Source organism: Manis pentadactyla, chromosome 13 (assembly GCF_030020395.1).
Source record: "Manis pentadactyla isolate mManPen7 chromosome 13, mManPen7.hap1, whole genome shotgun sequence".
Classification (NCBI taxonomy): Eukaryota; Metazoa; Chordata; class Mammalia; order Pholidota; family Manidae; genus Manis; species Manis pentadactyla.
The window spans coordinates 93,858,655-93,873,172 of NC_080031.1; the positions used below are offsets into that span (position 1 = coordinate 93,858,655).

Here is a 14,518-nt window from a genome sequence, read left to right on the forward strand (position 1 = left end):
GTCCCTGTAAGATGTTCTGTAGAGGTGGTTTGTGGGAAGCAAATTCCCTCAGCTTTTGTTTGTCTGGGAATTGTTTAATCCCACCGTCATATTTGAATGATAGTCGTGCTGGATACAGTATCCTTGGTTCAAGGCCCTTCTGTTTCATTGTATTAAATATATCATGCCATTCTCTTCTGGCCTGTAGGGTTTCTGTTGAGAAATCTGACGTTAGCCTGATGGGTTTCCCTTTATAGGTGACCTTTTTCTCTCTAGCTGCCTTTAACACTCTTTCCTTGTCCTTGATCTTTGCCATTTTAATTATTATGTGTCTTGGTGTTGCCCTTCTCGGATCCTTTCTGTTGGGGGTTCTGTGTATTTCCGTGGTCTGTTCGATTACTTCCTCCCCCAGTGTGGGGAAGTTTTCAGCAATTATTTCTTCTAAGATACTTTCCATCTCTTTTCCTCTCTCTTCTTCTTCTGGGACCCCTATAATACGGATATTGTTCCTTTTGGATTGGTCACACAGTTCTCTTAATATTGTTTCATTCCTGGAGATCCTTTTGTCTCTCTCTATGTCAGCTTCTATGCGTTCCTGTTCTCTGGTTTCAATTCCATCAATGGCCTCTTGCATCCTATCCATTCTGCTTATAAACCCTTCCAGAGTTTGTTTCATTTCTGCGATCTCCTTTCTGGCATCTGTGATCTCCTTCCGGACTTCATCCCATTTCTCTTGCGTATTTCTCTGCATCTCTGTCAGCATGTTTATGATTCTTATTTTGAATTCTTTTTCAGGGAGACTGGTTAGGTCTGTCTCCTTCTCTGGTGTTGTCTCTGTGATCTTTGTCTGCCTGTAGCTTTGCCTTTTCATGGTGATAGGAATAGTTTGCAGAGCTGGGAGGAGTGACGGCTGGAAGGACTTCCTTTCTTGTTGGTTTGTGGCCCTCCTCTCCTGGGAGAACAGCGACCTCTCGTGGCTTGTGCTGGGCAGCTGAGCGCAGACAGGGTTTCTGCTTCCTGCCCGGCTGCTATGGTGTTAATCTCCGCTGTTGCTGTGGGCGTGGCCTGGCTCGGGCAGCTGCTCCAAAGTGGTGGAGTCGCGTTGGAGCAGGAGCTGCTGGGAGGCTATTTATCTCCGTAAGGGGCCTCCCTGCTCCCTGCAGCCCAGGGGTTAGGGTGCCCAGAGATCCCGGATTCCCTACCTCTGGATTAAGTGACCCGCCCTGCCCCTTTAAGACTTCCAAGAAGCACCCGCCAAAACAAAACAACGCCCACCAAAAAAAAAAAAAAAATTAAAAAAAAAAAAATTAAAAAAAAAAAAGTTTTTAATTAAAAAAAAAAAAAAAAAAAAAAGGTGGTCGTTCGTTTTTCTTTATTCTCCGGTGCCAGCCTCAGGCCTCTGCTCACCGGTCTTGCTGCCCTGTTTCCCTAGTATTGGGGTCCCTATCCCTTTAAGACTTCCAAAAAGCGCTCCCCAAAACAAAACAGCAAAAAAGCAAAAAAAAAATGGTCGCGCGCTTTTCTTATGTCCTCTGGCGCCCAGCCTCCAGTGCCTGCTCACTGTTCTTGCTGCCCTGTTTTCCTAGTATCGAGCGCCCTGCACTCTGGCCCGGATGGCTGGGGCTGGGTGTTCGGCAGTCCTGGGCTCCGTCTCCCTCCCGCTCTGCCTGCTCTTCTCCCGCCAGGAGCTGGGGGGAGGGTCGCTCGGCTCCCGCGGGGCCGGGGCTTGTATCTTACCCCCTTCGCGAGGCGCTGGGTTCTCTCAGGTGCGGATGTGGTCTGGATATTGTCCTGTGTCCTCTGATCTTTATTCTGGGAAGGGTTGTCTTTGTTATATTTTCATAGATATATGTTGTTTTGGGAGGAGATTTCCGCTGCTCTACTCACGCCGCCATCTTCCGCCCCTCTCCATTGTGGTTATGTTAATAGTTGTGAGATCTTCTTGATGAATTGGCCCTTTTATCAATATATATAGCAATATATGTCTTGTGATGGGTTTTGCCCTAAGTCATTTTGCCTGACAATAGTACAGCCCCCTCAGATCTCCTTAGCTGCTCTTGGTTAGGAGCATCTTTTCGCTTTCAGCTTGTTTGTATCTTTGCATCTAAAGTGAGTCTTTTGTAGACAGCATGCATTAAAAATTTTTTACTTTATTTTTTACAAAACGCTGACCTTGATAAGTATAGACAGTATGTATTTTTTTTAAGTCCATTTTGCTAATCTCTAGCTTTCAATTGGGAGGTGAATCTATTTGCAGTTAAAGTAATATTTATAAGGAAGGACTTCTGTTATTTTGCTCTTTGTTTTTTACATGTCATTTGTATGTCTTCATTTCCTCTACTACTGCCTTTTTCATGTTTAATTGATTTTTTTCTACCATACCAGTCTGTACTAAATATCATATAGCCATGATGCACAAAAAGCCTTGTGAGTTGGGTTTCTTGGGAACCCCAAACAGCTCAAAGTGATGTTTCTCTGGGGGTGTGCTTTGGAAGTGTCCTTGCTTCATGCTTCCAGGCTGCTGGCTTTTGCTGTGGTTGAGGACTGTGGGTTTTCCAGGCTACCTTGGAATTAGGGAGGGAGCATGAGAATGGGGTAAAAAGTTAAAACACCACAAATCCTGCTGCTCTTACCATGTTTCATCTGTTTTTCTTGAATATATGGTCCCCAGATTGCTGCAAGCCTTTGTTTTATTTCCAGAGCTCTGAAAAAATTGATTCCGAACAGTTTTTGCAAGTTGCAAAATTGCTTTTATGGAAGAGAGCTTTAAAAAAATGCTATTTTGCCATTTTGGCTGACATGTCTTTTTTTTACATATTTAACCAGACTTGCATTCTGAGATTAAGGTCCGTGGTGGTGTATTACTCTTCTTACATGTTACAGATTCAGTGTGATAGTATTTGGTTGAGTATTTTTATATTGATGCTCATAGAGCATTTTGGATTTTAGTTTTCTTATACTGCTTTATCTGGTTTGGCTATCAGGGTAATGCTGGCCTCACAAAATGGGTCAGAAAGTATGTTCCCTTCTCATCTGTTTTCCACCAGAGATTGTGTGGAATCTATGCGATTTCTCTTCCTACTTTGTTTTTTAGTTATTTATTTTGTTATTTAGTTATGACTAAGCCAGTAGTCATTCTGGCCTGGAGATTTCTTTATTATTAGAAGGTTTAAAATTTGAAAATATTTTACTTATAGCCATGAAAATATACAACTTGTTTGTTTTTTTCTGGGCAAGTTTTGGTAGTTTGTGGGTTTTGAGGAATTGTTCTGTTACATCAGATTTGTTTAATTTATGTGCATAAAGTCATTTGTAGTGCTCTTCCATTATACTTTACTGTGGGCAGGGTCTGTGGCAATATATTCCATTTCATTCCTGATATTGTTAGTTTATGTCTTCTCTCTTTTTCTTTACTAGTCTTGCTACAGGCGTATCAATTTTATTGCTCGTTTCAAACAGCCAAATGCAGATTTTGTTGATTTTCTCTATTTAATTGCTTTCTTATTTTTATTATTTTCTTCCTTCTGCTTGCTTTGGGTTTAGTTTACTGTTTTTCTCATTCTTAAAGTGGAAGCTTAGATTACTGATTGAAATCTTTCTACGTTTCTGGTGTAAATATTTAATAGTGTGAATTTCCCCCTAAGCACTGATTTACTTTTTTTTTTTTTAGCTTTTTTAAAATTTGATTTAATTTTTAATTTTTTTAATTTTTAAATTTTTTATTAAGGTATGATTGATATACACTCTTATGAAGATTTCACATGAAAAAACAATGTGGTTACTACATTTTACCCATATTATCAAGTCCCCACCCACACCCCAATGCAGTCACTGTCCATCAACACTGATTTACTTTTAACCTACACATTTTGATATTTTGTGTTTCATTGTTCAGTTTAAAATCTTTACTATTTTCCCTTGAGACTTCTTAGGCAGCTGTTTAATTTCCAAGTACTTGGAGATTTTACTGTTATTGACCTCTAGCCTAATTCCATTTTGGTCAGAGAACATACTTCATGTTATTGTAATTTTTAAACATCTTTAACAGTTTCCTTTGTGAACCACCGTGGGGTCTGTAGGTGAATGTCCCATGTATACTTGAAGTGAATCTATATTCTGCTGTTGGGTGGAATGTCTCTCAGCTGTCGGTTAGGTCATGCTGATTAGCGGTTCAGTTCTACACCCTGATGATTTTCTGCCTACTAGTTCTAGCAATGATTGTGCAAAGCTTGTTGACTTGTCCCATTGTAATTGTGGACTTTGTTTTTATTTTCAGTTCTGTCTGTTTTTGCTTCATGTATTTGGAAGCTCTGTTGCTGAGGGCTGACTCATTTAGAGTTGTTATGTCTTTGTAAATTGACTTCTTTTTTATTTATTTTTATTTTTATTTTGGTGTCATTAATCTACAATTACATGAGGAACATTGTGTTTACTAGACTCCCCCCATCACCAAGTCCCCCCCACATACCCCATTACAGTCACTGTCCGTCAGCGTAGTGAGATGCTGTAGAATCACTACTTGTCTTCTCTGTGTTGCACAGCCCTCCCCGTGCCCCCCACCGACATTATACATGCTAATCGTAAGGCCCCCTTTGTTTATTTCTATGTAATGTCCCTCTTTATGCTGATTTTCTTGGTTTAGAAGTTTACTTCATTTGACGTTTATTTAAATACTCCAGCTTTGTTTTGATTAGTGTTTGCATTGTATGTATTCTTTTGTCCTTTTTCTTTTATCTACATGTATTTGAAGTGAGTTTCTTGGAGGCAGCATTAAGTTGAGTCTTTGGTTTTTTTAATCAATTTGGACAATCTGTCTTATAATAAGCTTGTTTAGATTATTTTCATTTAATGCAATAATTTTTATGTTTGGATTCAGGTCTACCCTTTCATGATTTGTTTCCATTTTTACTCTTTTTGTTTTGTTCCTCTTTACCTTTCCTCCATCATTTGGGCTATTCAGGATGCTTTTAGCATTCCATTTTAATGTACCTGTCACGACTACATATATTTTTGTGTGGTCACCTAGGGAACAATTCTTGCTTTCAACTACCAAACACATTTTAAAGAATTCAAGAGGAGAAGTACAGTCTTACTTTATTTACCTAGCATTAGCAAAACACCACAGGTTGCATGGCTTGCACAACAGAAACTGATCTTCTCATAGTGCTGCAGACCACAAGTCCAAGCAGGGTGCTACATGGTCAGGACCTGGGGAGACCTGCCTTTCTGGCCCTGACATGGACTGTGTCCTCACAGGGACTTTCCTCTGACATCTCCAATGTCTCTTCCTTTACTTATAAGGATGCCAGTCCTATTGTATTAGGGCCCCACACTTATACCTCTTTTAACCTCAATTTTAACTCCCTAAATTCCCTATCTCCAACTCTGGGGGTTAGGGCTTCAACTAATGAATTTTGGGGGACACATACTTCATAGTCATAATACTCAGATATTTACTACTTATTTTTTGATCTCCACTCCCTCTGCTCCAAGTCTGCCTGTGATATCGTTTCCTTTGTCTGAGAATTTCCCTCAGAAGTTTCTCTAGAGCAGATCTGCCAGCGAGGGGTTTTCTTCACTTTCCTTGATCCAGACTGTATTTCACCTTCACTCCTGAAGGATATTTTTGCTGGAAATAGTATTCTGGGCTGATGATTCTTTTTTTCAGTGCTGACTAATTTTTTAAGAGAAATTCAAATTGTTACCCTGCAAATCATGTGTCAGTATTCTCTGCATGCCTTCAGGATTTTTTTGCCTTTAATTTTCATTTGAAATAGTAAATCTTGGTGTCGATTTCCTTGGGTTTATTCCATCTGGGATTTGCTAGGCCCATTTAATTCAGTTTATGTCTTTCACCAAATCTGAGGAGGTTTCAGCTGTTATTTCTTGAAAAAAGTTTTTTCTGAACTGTACTCTTTCTTTTCTCTTTCTAGGACTAGGGACATGAATTTTAGTCCTTTTGTCCCACTGGCCCCTGGGATTCCATCTGAAATTCCTTTTCTTACTGTTGTTTAGATTGAATAGTTTCCATTACTCTGTCTTCAAGTCCAGTAACTCTTCCGCTATCTGTATTCTATGAAGCCTATATAGTGACTTATTTCTGTCATTATATTTTTCCACTTGTAAAATTTCCACTCAGTTCTTTATATTGCCTTTCTTTGTTGAGAGTTTCTATTTTTCCATTTATCTCAAGGGTATTGGCTTTTACTTGTTGCAACACTTTTGTAAGAGCTGCTTCAAGTTCTTTGTCAGATATTTCCAACATCTGTGTCACCTTGTCATTAGTTGCTGTGAATCATCTTCCCACACATGTGAACTGAGAGTTCCTTGGTTCTTCATGGGCCAAATAATTTTGGATTATACCTGGATATGCTGAATACTGTGTCATGAGGCCCTGGGCCTTTATCTAATGGGGAATGTTGACATTTTTAAGCTGGAAATTGGCCTTGTTGAGTTCTGGCTGTGGGTTCCCACCAGCCTTCATGAGTTCTGTTCCCAAGGCTCCGCAGTGCCATGTGGATCTGTCCTGAAGGTGCCCACGTGGTGGTCAGTGTGACTCTGGACCGTGGTCTGTGCCGCAGTCCGGGGATCAAAGTCCTTGCTCTGCTGATTTGGTTTGGACCCACTCATGCATGGCTGAGGGTGGAGCCTTGAGGTCCTAACGACCTCATGTTCTAGGCCTTCTCCCTCCCCCGTCTTTCTGGGACAGTGGGGTTTCTGCTCTTTTCCTGGGAAGCTGGAGCTGTAAATGCACTGCTGTGACACCTGCGTCCGACGGCCGATCTGTGTCAGAGCCCAGTCTGGGGAGGTCAGAAGGGAAGGATCAGTGGGGTTCACCCCCTCCCTCTCAGGACCAGATCTCCTTCACTGGAGAGGAACATCCCCTCCCTCAGGGTTTAGGACTCTTCATTTTTTCTGGGCTGGGGTGTGAAAGAATGGAGAAAGTGGGAGCGGGTACCTTCCACTATCTGAGCATTTGGATTCTCTTCCCCATTCCTTGAGGGAGAGTTGAGGGGCCTACTTTGAGCTGTCCTGTGTGCCAGCCAGGACAAAAAGGTAGACTCACCACTGATTTGTGGGACTTTGAATTGTCTCCCTCTTGATCGACCTGCTGCTACGCCTGGAGAGCCCTCAAAGAGCTGCTCCCCACCGTGGCTGCCTTCGGTGGGTGAGGCAGGGTGGAGGGTATGCCTGGAAGTGGAACCACCCATATGTACTTTTGCAAAAATATGAGTTTTGATTTTTGCAACTATGCAGATGAACCCAAACCGTGGTATTTTTGGTGTGGGATAAATCCTGAGCACTCTTTCAGTAATATTTGTAACTCATTCAGGTGAATTGTGATGGCAAGCCACTGTGACTGAGGACTTCATGGTGTGGGCTCAGCTGTGGAGTATGGAGGGCTTCCACCTGCACCCTCTGCAAGTGCAGCCACCTGCAGACCATCTCAACCCACAGACTGCACACACACTTACAGACACACACACATGTACATACCTGAAAATTTAAGCACACACATTGAAACACACATAACATGCTCAAACACATATGCATTGACATACATACACACATATGCACATTTAAATACACATACACACTCACAGACATGCACACATATATACCTGCAAATTTAAGCACAGACATTGAAAGACACATACATGCTCAAGTCACATACAAACATATGCATAGACATACATACACTCATGTGTACCTTTAAATACACATATACACTCACCCACATAACATACACACGCAGACATGCATACACACATACACATACAACCATATGTACACCCAGCACGTGCCACACATACATACACATAGACACACACATACACCGTGTGATCAAAAATGGTTTCATGACATTCGTATCAAAGAGACACAGTTTCTGTCAAAGTCAGTCTATGAATCCTTCTGTTAAGTGAACAACAGAAACCACAGACCTGGTTCAGAAATGCCTTGGAGATGTAGCTGAGCCTGGGGCCACAAAATGAGTGGCAGATGCTTCATTGTATGTTCTGAAAGGTGTGTGTGTCCAGCTGGCCATCAGAGGGTGACAGCTGGCCATGTGGTTGGGAGTACTGTGCTTTCACGTGGTGGTGTTTGTGAGGATTTTTCAGGTTGCAGAGTGCCCTGTGCTAATCTCATTGGTGAAGAAATAATAGAGAAATCATGGTTTCAAAAGTGAGATTGTCATTGGCTGAGAGCACAGATGCAGGTAGGAGCTCAGGTGTGCATCAAATCCATGAGAAATATGTGACCTCTCACTGACCCATCTGATCCCAGGGAACCTCCTACTGCAGAGATTGTTTCTTTGGAGATGTCCATGGTGAATAGAGGCTGTGGTTATGGGGATGGAATGGGGTAATGGGGGGTGCAGAGGATGGAGTGGTGGTCCTGTTGGTGTGGGGCTGAGAGGAGAGGAGATATAGGTAAATTGTGGGCTTGGGTGGATATACAGATGGAGGGACAACTCTCTGAGATGCAGCAGGTAGACAGGAGCAGGTTTGCTGGGAGGAGTGGGTGATGAGCCAGTGTGTGTGCTGGGACATCTGGGCATATTTGGCTCACTGGGCATGGGCCTTGGTCAATGCTGGGCTGGAGAGGGAGAGTCAGGTTTTGTGGGCATGTTGGTGGTGGGCACTTAGATTCGAGGTAGATGGGGAAGTTGAATGGAAACCGCTGTACAAACTGAAGAGCTTGTAGAACCACATCATTAGGGAAAAAATAGACTAGAAAATCAATCTACCTGCAGCCCAGGGAGGTGACAGACAGGTGTCTGTCTGCTTTTGCTCAGGTGGGAAAACCTTCCCCAAGAAATGCAAACCTCTGTCTTGCTTGGAACTGGGGTTTCAATTTATACTGCTAGGACCCCAGGCTGAGAAGTTAACCTAAAAATGGGGCCCCAGGCCAGGGACGCTCCTGGAATACCTCACATGAGTAAATGTATCAGAGGGATACGGATACCTTTACTGCCCAGGCCATGCTTAATTACCACTGAAAAGAAGCTTTGCTAAAGGTGCACTCACAATAAAAGTGTATCTAAACATCAGAGAGAAAATCCAATAGGAAAGAGAGTTGAATCAGGATTAGACCACCCAGGGACTTCAGAGTATCTGAAATAAGCATATTTAAAATGAACAAAGGGATATATGGGAGACTTGGAAACATAAGAAAAAAGTAAATAGTTGAAAATAAGAGCAGGTGGATTCCAAGAAGAACCAAATGAAACTTCTTGAGTGAAAAGCACAACACTTCATGTAATGAAAAATTTAGTGGCTGGATAAAAAGCAAATTAGACATAGCTAAAGAGAGGATTTCTGAATTGGAAGATGGATCTGAGGAAATTACTCAGAATGAATCACAGAGATAAAAAAATAAGAGATAATGGCAGACATGGAGATGAGCAGCAGAAGGCACAGACATGTTTAAAAGGATATTGAGGAGAAATGAGAGAATGAGGAAGGTTAATAATAAGGGAAAAAAGTGATGTGCAGAATTTTTAGAAATGGTCAAATGTGATCCTACATTTCAAGACTCACAAAAAATAATGAGAAATGTAAAGAAAATAAATTCACAGCTAGATACTTCATAATGAACCACAGAAGGCCAAAAACCAAGAGGATATCTTAGAATCCACCAGAAAGAAAAAGAGATTAATGGAACAACAGTTAGACTTCTGGTAGATTTGTCAACAGCAATGAAGAACACAGGAAAGATGGCATAATCTCCAAAGTACTGAGGAAAACAACTGCCAACTAGAATCTATATCCATTAAGCTATCATTTAAAAGTCAGGGTGAAATAAAGATGTTCAAAGAAGGTAAATGGAGAGAATTTATAAAACCTTGCTGAAAAATTACCAGTGGGTATTCATAAAGAAGAAAAGTTCATGTAGAAGTAATGTGATATGAAACATTACTTTCAATAAAAGAAAACATCCAATCCCAAGGCCATGGACTACATTACACCTATGGTGCTTGGCCTGCTTGGAGCTGTAGACTGAATCAGCAGTCCTTTGTATATGGGTGCTGGTGACTCAGGGGTGTCTCTGTTCTTGATGACAGTGCATAAGAAATTTTCCCTGAAAATACCTATGGCTTGCTGTGCAGGCCACAAATTATGCCTCCATTTTTTTAGGGTAATTATAAGATCCCAGATGCCAGACCCTGAACCATAACATACTGACCTAAAAATTATTGAACTGGGAACCTTTAGATTTTGAGAACTGACCCTTTGCTGCTTTAGGCATCTTCTGGATGTGAAGTTTTCTGTGTTGAGACAGCCATGAACAGGGCAGGCTTATGACCAAGACACTGTAGTTTTGAGATCCAGGAGATGGGCCCTCCTTCAATTCTTGATTGTCTCTGACAATCTTCTTTGACCCTATGCTTCTCTGTCCCCAGAGCCCTCAGTGGTGTTTTCCAAGAAGCAGCCAGCACGCAGTGAGGTGCAGGCCAAGGCGGGAACCAGTGCCATGCTGAGCTGTGAGGTGGCCCAGGCCCAGACAGAGGTGACGTGGTACAAGGATGGGAAGAAGCTGAGTTCAAGTTCAAAAGTGCAAATGGAGGCCACAGGGTGCACTAGGCAGCTGGTGGTGCAGCAGGCGGGGAAGGAAGATGCTGGGGAGTACAGCTGCGAGGCCAGGGGCCAGAAGGTCTCCTTCCACCTGGACATCACAGGTGGGTGTCTTGAGGTCTGATGTTCTTCAGGTTAATTATTAGGGAGTAGGGGGCATGTGGAGATGCCACTTAAAAGCCTGTTTTCTCACAAACCTTCCCAAATAGCAGCTAGCTGTTAATTTCCTGCTGAGGGCTGGATTTTATGCGTGCTTCTTGTGCCATTACTTGTGTGTATAAACTTTACAATGTTGGAGGAGGAATTCTGATTATTCCCATTCCCATTTTAAGATAAGGCACAGGGAAATTCTGTAACTTTCCAAAGGTCACATGGCCAGAACACTGCAGAACCAGGATTTGGGCCCAATATTCTAGGATTCTTTTTTTTTTTTTCTGACTGAAGAATCCTGTTGTCAGTATTTATTTTTGCAGACCTGGTGCTCTGATTTTTTTTGCTTCTCTGAAAACCTTTAATTCTGAAGGCTGTTTTCTCTGGATGTCAAATTACAGTTCAGCAGCTCCTCCATATTTAAAGAAATCCAGCATTTTAAAGAGACTATCCCATTATCTTCTGGATTCCATATTTTCTTTTGAAACATCAACTTGCAGGTCTACTATGTTCTTTAAGGGTTCTCTTTCTTTCTTTCTTTTTTAACTGCTTTTGGCTTTGATTCTCAGCAGTTTTACTCTAATGAACCTAGGTGTTGTTTTCTTTGTGTTCATACTGGTTGGGGTTGCAGAGCACCTTGAGTCCGTGGGTTTCTGTCCTTTGTCAGCCATTGAATATTTTTTCTCACATATATCATATGCATCTCTCTTCCCCTCTGCCTGTTAATTTTTTTCTCTGCTTTATACTGGATATTTTCCTTCTACCTGTCTTCCAATTCACTAATCTTATGTTCTGCTATATCTCATATGCTATCAAACCCATCTATGGTGTGTTTACTTTCAATTATGATATTTTCAAGTTATATGATTTCCATTTGGTTAATTCCTTATAGATTCTGGGGTCTAGTAAATGTCTCCTATTTGATATATATTCTTCCTTCTATATTAAAAAATTTAATCATGGCTATATCCTGATCTGAGAACCATAATTGATATTCTTTTTTTGTGGTTTTTTTTGTTTGTTTGTTTTCTATTATTCCTCTCCTTGGCATGCCAGTGAACTTTTGGTTGACTGTGAGACATTTGTGAGAAAATTTGTTGGCTATGGATGATATCTTACTTCAGAAAGAAAATCACTCCTTCCTTTTCTAGGCAATGAGAGGCTGCCTGAGAACTTCAGTCCATTACAGGACTGCTCTGACTTGAGACTGCCTTGCAGTTTTGATTACGGTCATCTATCTCTAGTTTGTCCCCAGTGCTGAGTATAATCCTCCAAGGATTCCTGCAGAGAGAAGGGATGTGGATGGGGGCTGCACCCTGCACCTTAGTACTAATATTTGTCTCCCTGTAAAGCATGATGCTGAAAAGTCAGCCCTGGTTCTCAGGGGTTTTCTGCCTGGCTTCTTCAGTTCCTGCCCCATGGGGCTTCAGAACTCATCAGAAGTCTCGAGTGGAACATGGCTGAGGGTGGGGCTCAATTGTACCTGGTCCCTCCTCCCCAGACACTTGGCTCCCCTATCTCTAATTTCATCTCTCTGTCCATACAAGGTGTCTACAGTGTTAATGGTTTTCTTGCTTTTGGTAAGAGCCTTATGCTTGGATTTTCACTGCCATGCCATACCCAGAAACAGCAGTGCCCTGAGAAGAAAAACAGGTGCCTGGTGCAGCCCCTCACCTCTGAGTGGTTCCCTTGCATCTTCCCCATCTTGCTTCACACCTATCCCTGCAGGGAGCCTGGCCCTAGCTGTCACCTCCTTTAAAATGTCTCCTCTACATTGTAGTCAAAACTGCTTCCCTTTCATCACTTGGCACTCCATGTAAACATCATTCCCGCGAGATGTCTGCTCTGACCATTCAATCTGAGCCGCCAGTCAGTGCTGTGTTTCTAGCATGCCACTATGTCGTATTGTATCACAAGACACAGCATTGTGTCATTGCTGTCATGGTCCCTATGTTTGATTGTCTGTATCTCCCCCATAGATTGTAAACTCTGTAAGAACAGAGATGTCTTGTTCTCAGCCACCACCATAGGGATACATACAAGATACTGACAGATCCAAGAATGTTCGCAGCAGCTTTCCTCATCACAGCCTAAGTCAGAGACACCCCAGTGAGCCACAAGAGTAAAAGGAAAGAAAAGTCATGGTGTCCATACAATGCAAACCCATACATCAATACAGGAGAGTGAACTGCTGCTACACACAACAGCAGGGGTGCATCTTACAGACATTGTGTTGAGTGAAAGAAAAGAGATCCAGGAACATACAATGTATTAATTCTATTCACCTGCAGTCAAAGGACAAGCAAAAGGAGTAATGGCAACAGAGGTTAGAGTAGTGGTTAACTTGGGGATAGTCAGTAGTGAGTGAATAGGAGCAAGGAATGCTTTCTTTGTTGATGTTTTGGTTACTTGGGGACAGTACACGAAACCTCATTGAGCTGTACAAACGAATTAGTGCCTGTTACCATGACAAAATGGACATGAGTTTGTGGTGGACACACCGTGTGCTCAGGGGATTTGAGGGATAACAATCCAACCTGCCCCCGAGGGCTGGATGTCACACAGAAGACAGTGGACCACAGCACCATCCTGGGAGGGCCTTGGCCACCTCCTCCAGGCATGGGAGCTGCTCTTCAATCAGGACATGTCCAAATGCACACTCGGGCTCCATGGCAGGAGACACGCTTGTGAACAGAAGTCTAACACCCCACTAGGAACATGACACGTGTGGTACCAAGGAGACAGTTTACTTAACTCTGAAATTTCAGTCCCTGAGACATAAGCTGGCATTGGCCTTGTGTCTCTGATCATGTGTCCCACTCTGTCCCCAGAGCCCTCGGTGGTGTTTGCCAAGGAGCAGCCAGCGCACAGTGAGGTGCAGGCCGAGGCGGGGGCCAGCGCCACGCTGAGCTGCGAGGTGGCCCAGGCCCAGACGGAGGTGACGTGGTACAAGGACGGGAAGAAGCTGAGCTCCGGCTCGAAAGTGCACGTGGAGGCCAAGGGCTGCGCCAGGCGGCTGGTGGTGCAGCAGGCGGGGAAGGCGGACGCCGGGCAGTACAGCTGTGAGGCCGGGGGCCAGAAGGTGTCCTTCCGCCTGGACGTCGCAGGTCAGTTACCAGAGTTCTGTCTAAGCCGTATGGAGGTGTGATAGGATTGATGTACAGCCTCAGGACCCTGAAGCTCCTCTGTCGGACTTCACCTCTTCCGGCCCCAGGCCTCCCAGTTCTCATACGATACCCTTGGCTGGGCCAAGGGAGGCAGGATGGGAGGGGCGTGAAGCGGGAGAGTGTGTTGCTGACAACCCTGAGCAGTGTTTCCACAGAGTCACACACAGCCCTAAATTCCTAATCTGCACGGAGCTCCGGTTGTTCTTTGCAGTCTGACACTCTGGCTCTCCTTGCACTGGAAGCATGACACAGACCAGGCGTTTCCCACCTGGAATATGTGAATTTCCCTCCATTGGATGTCCTGGCAGCTCCCAGATACCCTCACCCAGAAACACGTGGGTTCACACTAGAAAGAGATGTTTGAATTTCATTAAACCAGGACAAGGGGAAATTTCTGGCAGGCATACCTGGACATATCTCAGCACTCAAATATGGATGCGCAGTGCTTTAGCTCTTCTGGGACAGCCTCTCCCCCTTGTGTGTGAATGCAGTAGTTATTTGACTGCCTATTTGTGGTAAAATCGAGCCCTGGGTTCTGTTGCAACTTCTGTGCAATGAAAACAAAGACCAGGATATTAATGGGTATGGGCGTGAGATAACCACATGTGAGGCCTGGATTCTCCCTTTAAATGAAATCTTGTTTCC

The 14,518-nt window shown here is 43.2% G+C and overlaps 1 protein-coding gene across 20 annotated transcripts in view; it reads left to right on the forward strand.

Moving 5' to 3' along the window:
• The window catches only part of OBSCN (obscurin, cytoskeletal calmodulin and titin-interacting RhoGEF), a 152,475-nt gene that overhangs the window by 19,718 nt on the left and 118,239 nt on the right, over nt 1–14,518 (forward strand). For all 20 annotated transcript variants that reach the window (XR_008993394.1, XM_057490836.1, XM_057490838.1 and 17 more), the window contains 2 exons: nt 10,385–10,660; nt 13,538–13,813. Coding sequence is in view for 19 of the 20 variants with exons in the window: in XM_057490836.1 (XP_057346819.1) it covers nt 10,385–10,660; nt 13,538–13,813 (552 nt within the window). In the remaining variant the exon portion in view is untranslated. The remainder of the gene's footprint in view (nt 1–10,384; nt 10,661–13,537; nt 13,814–14,518) is intronic.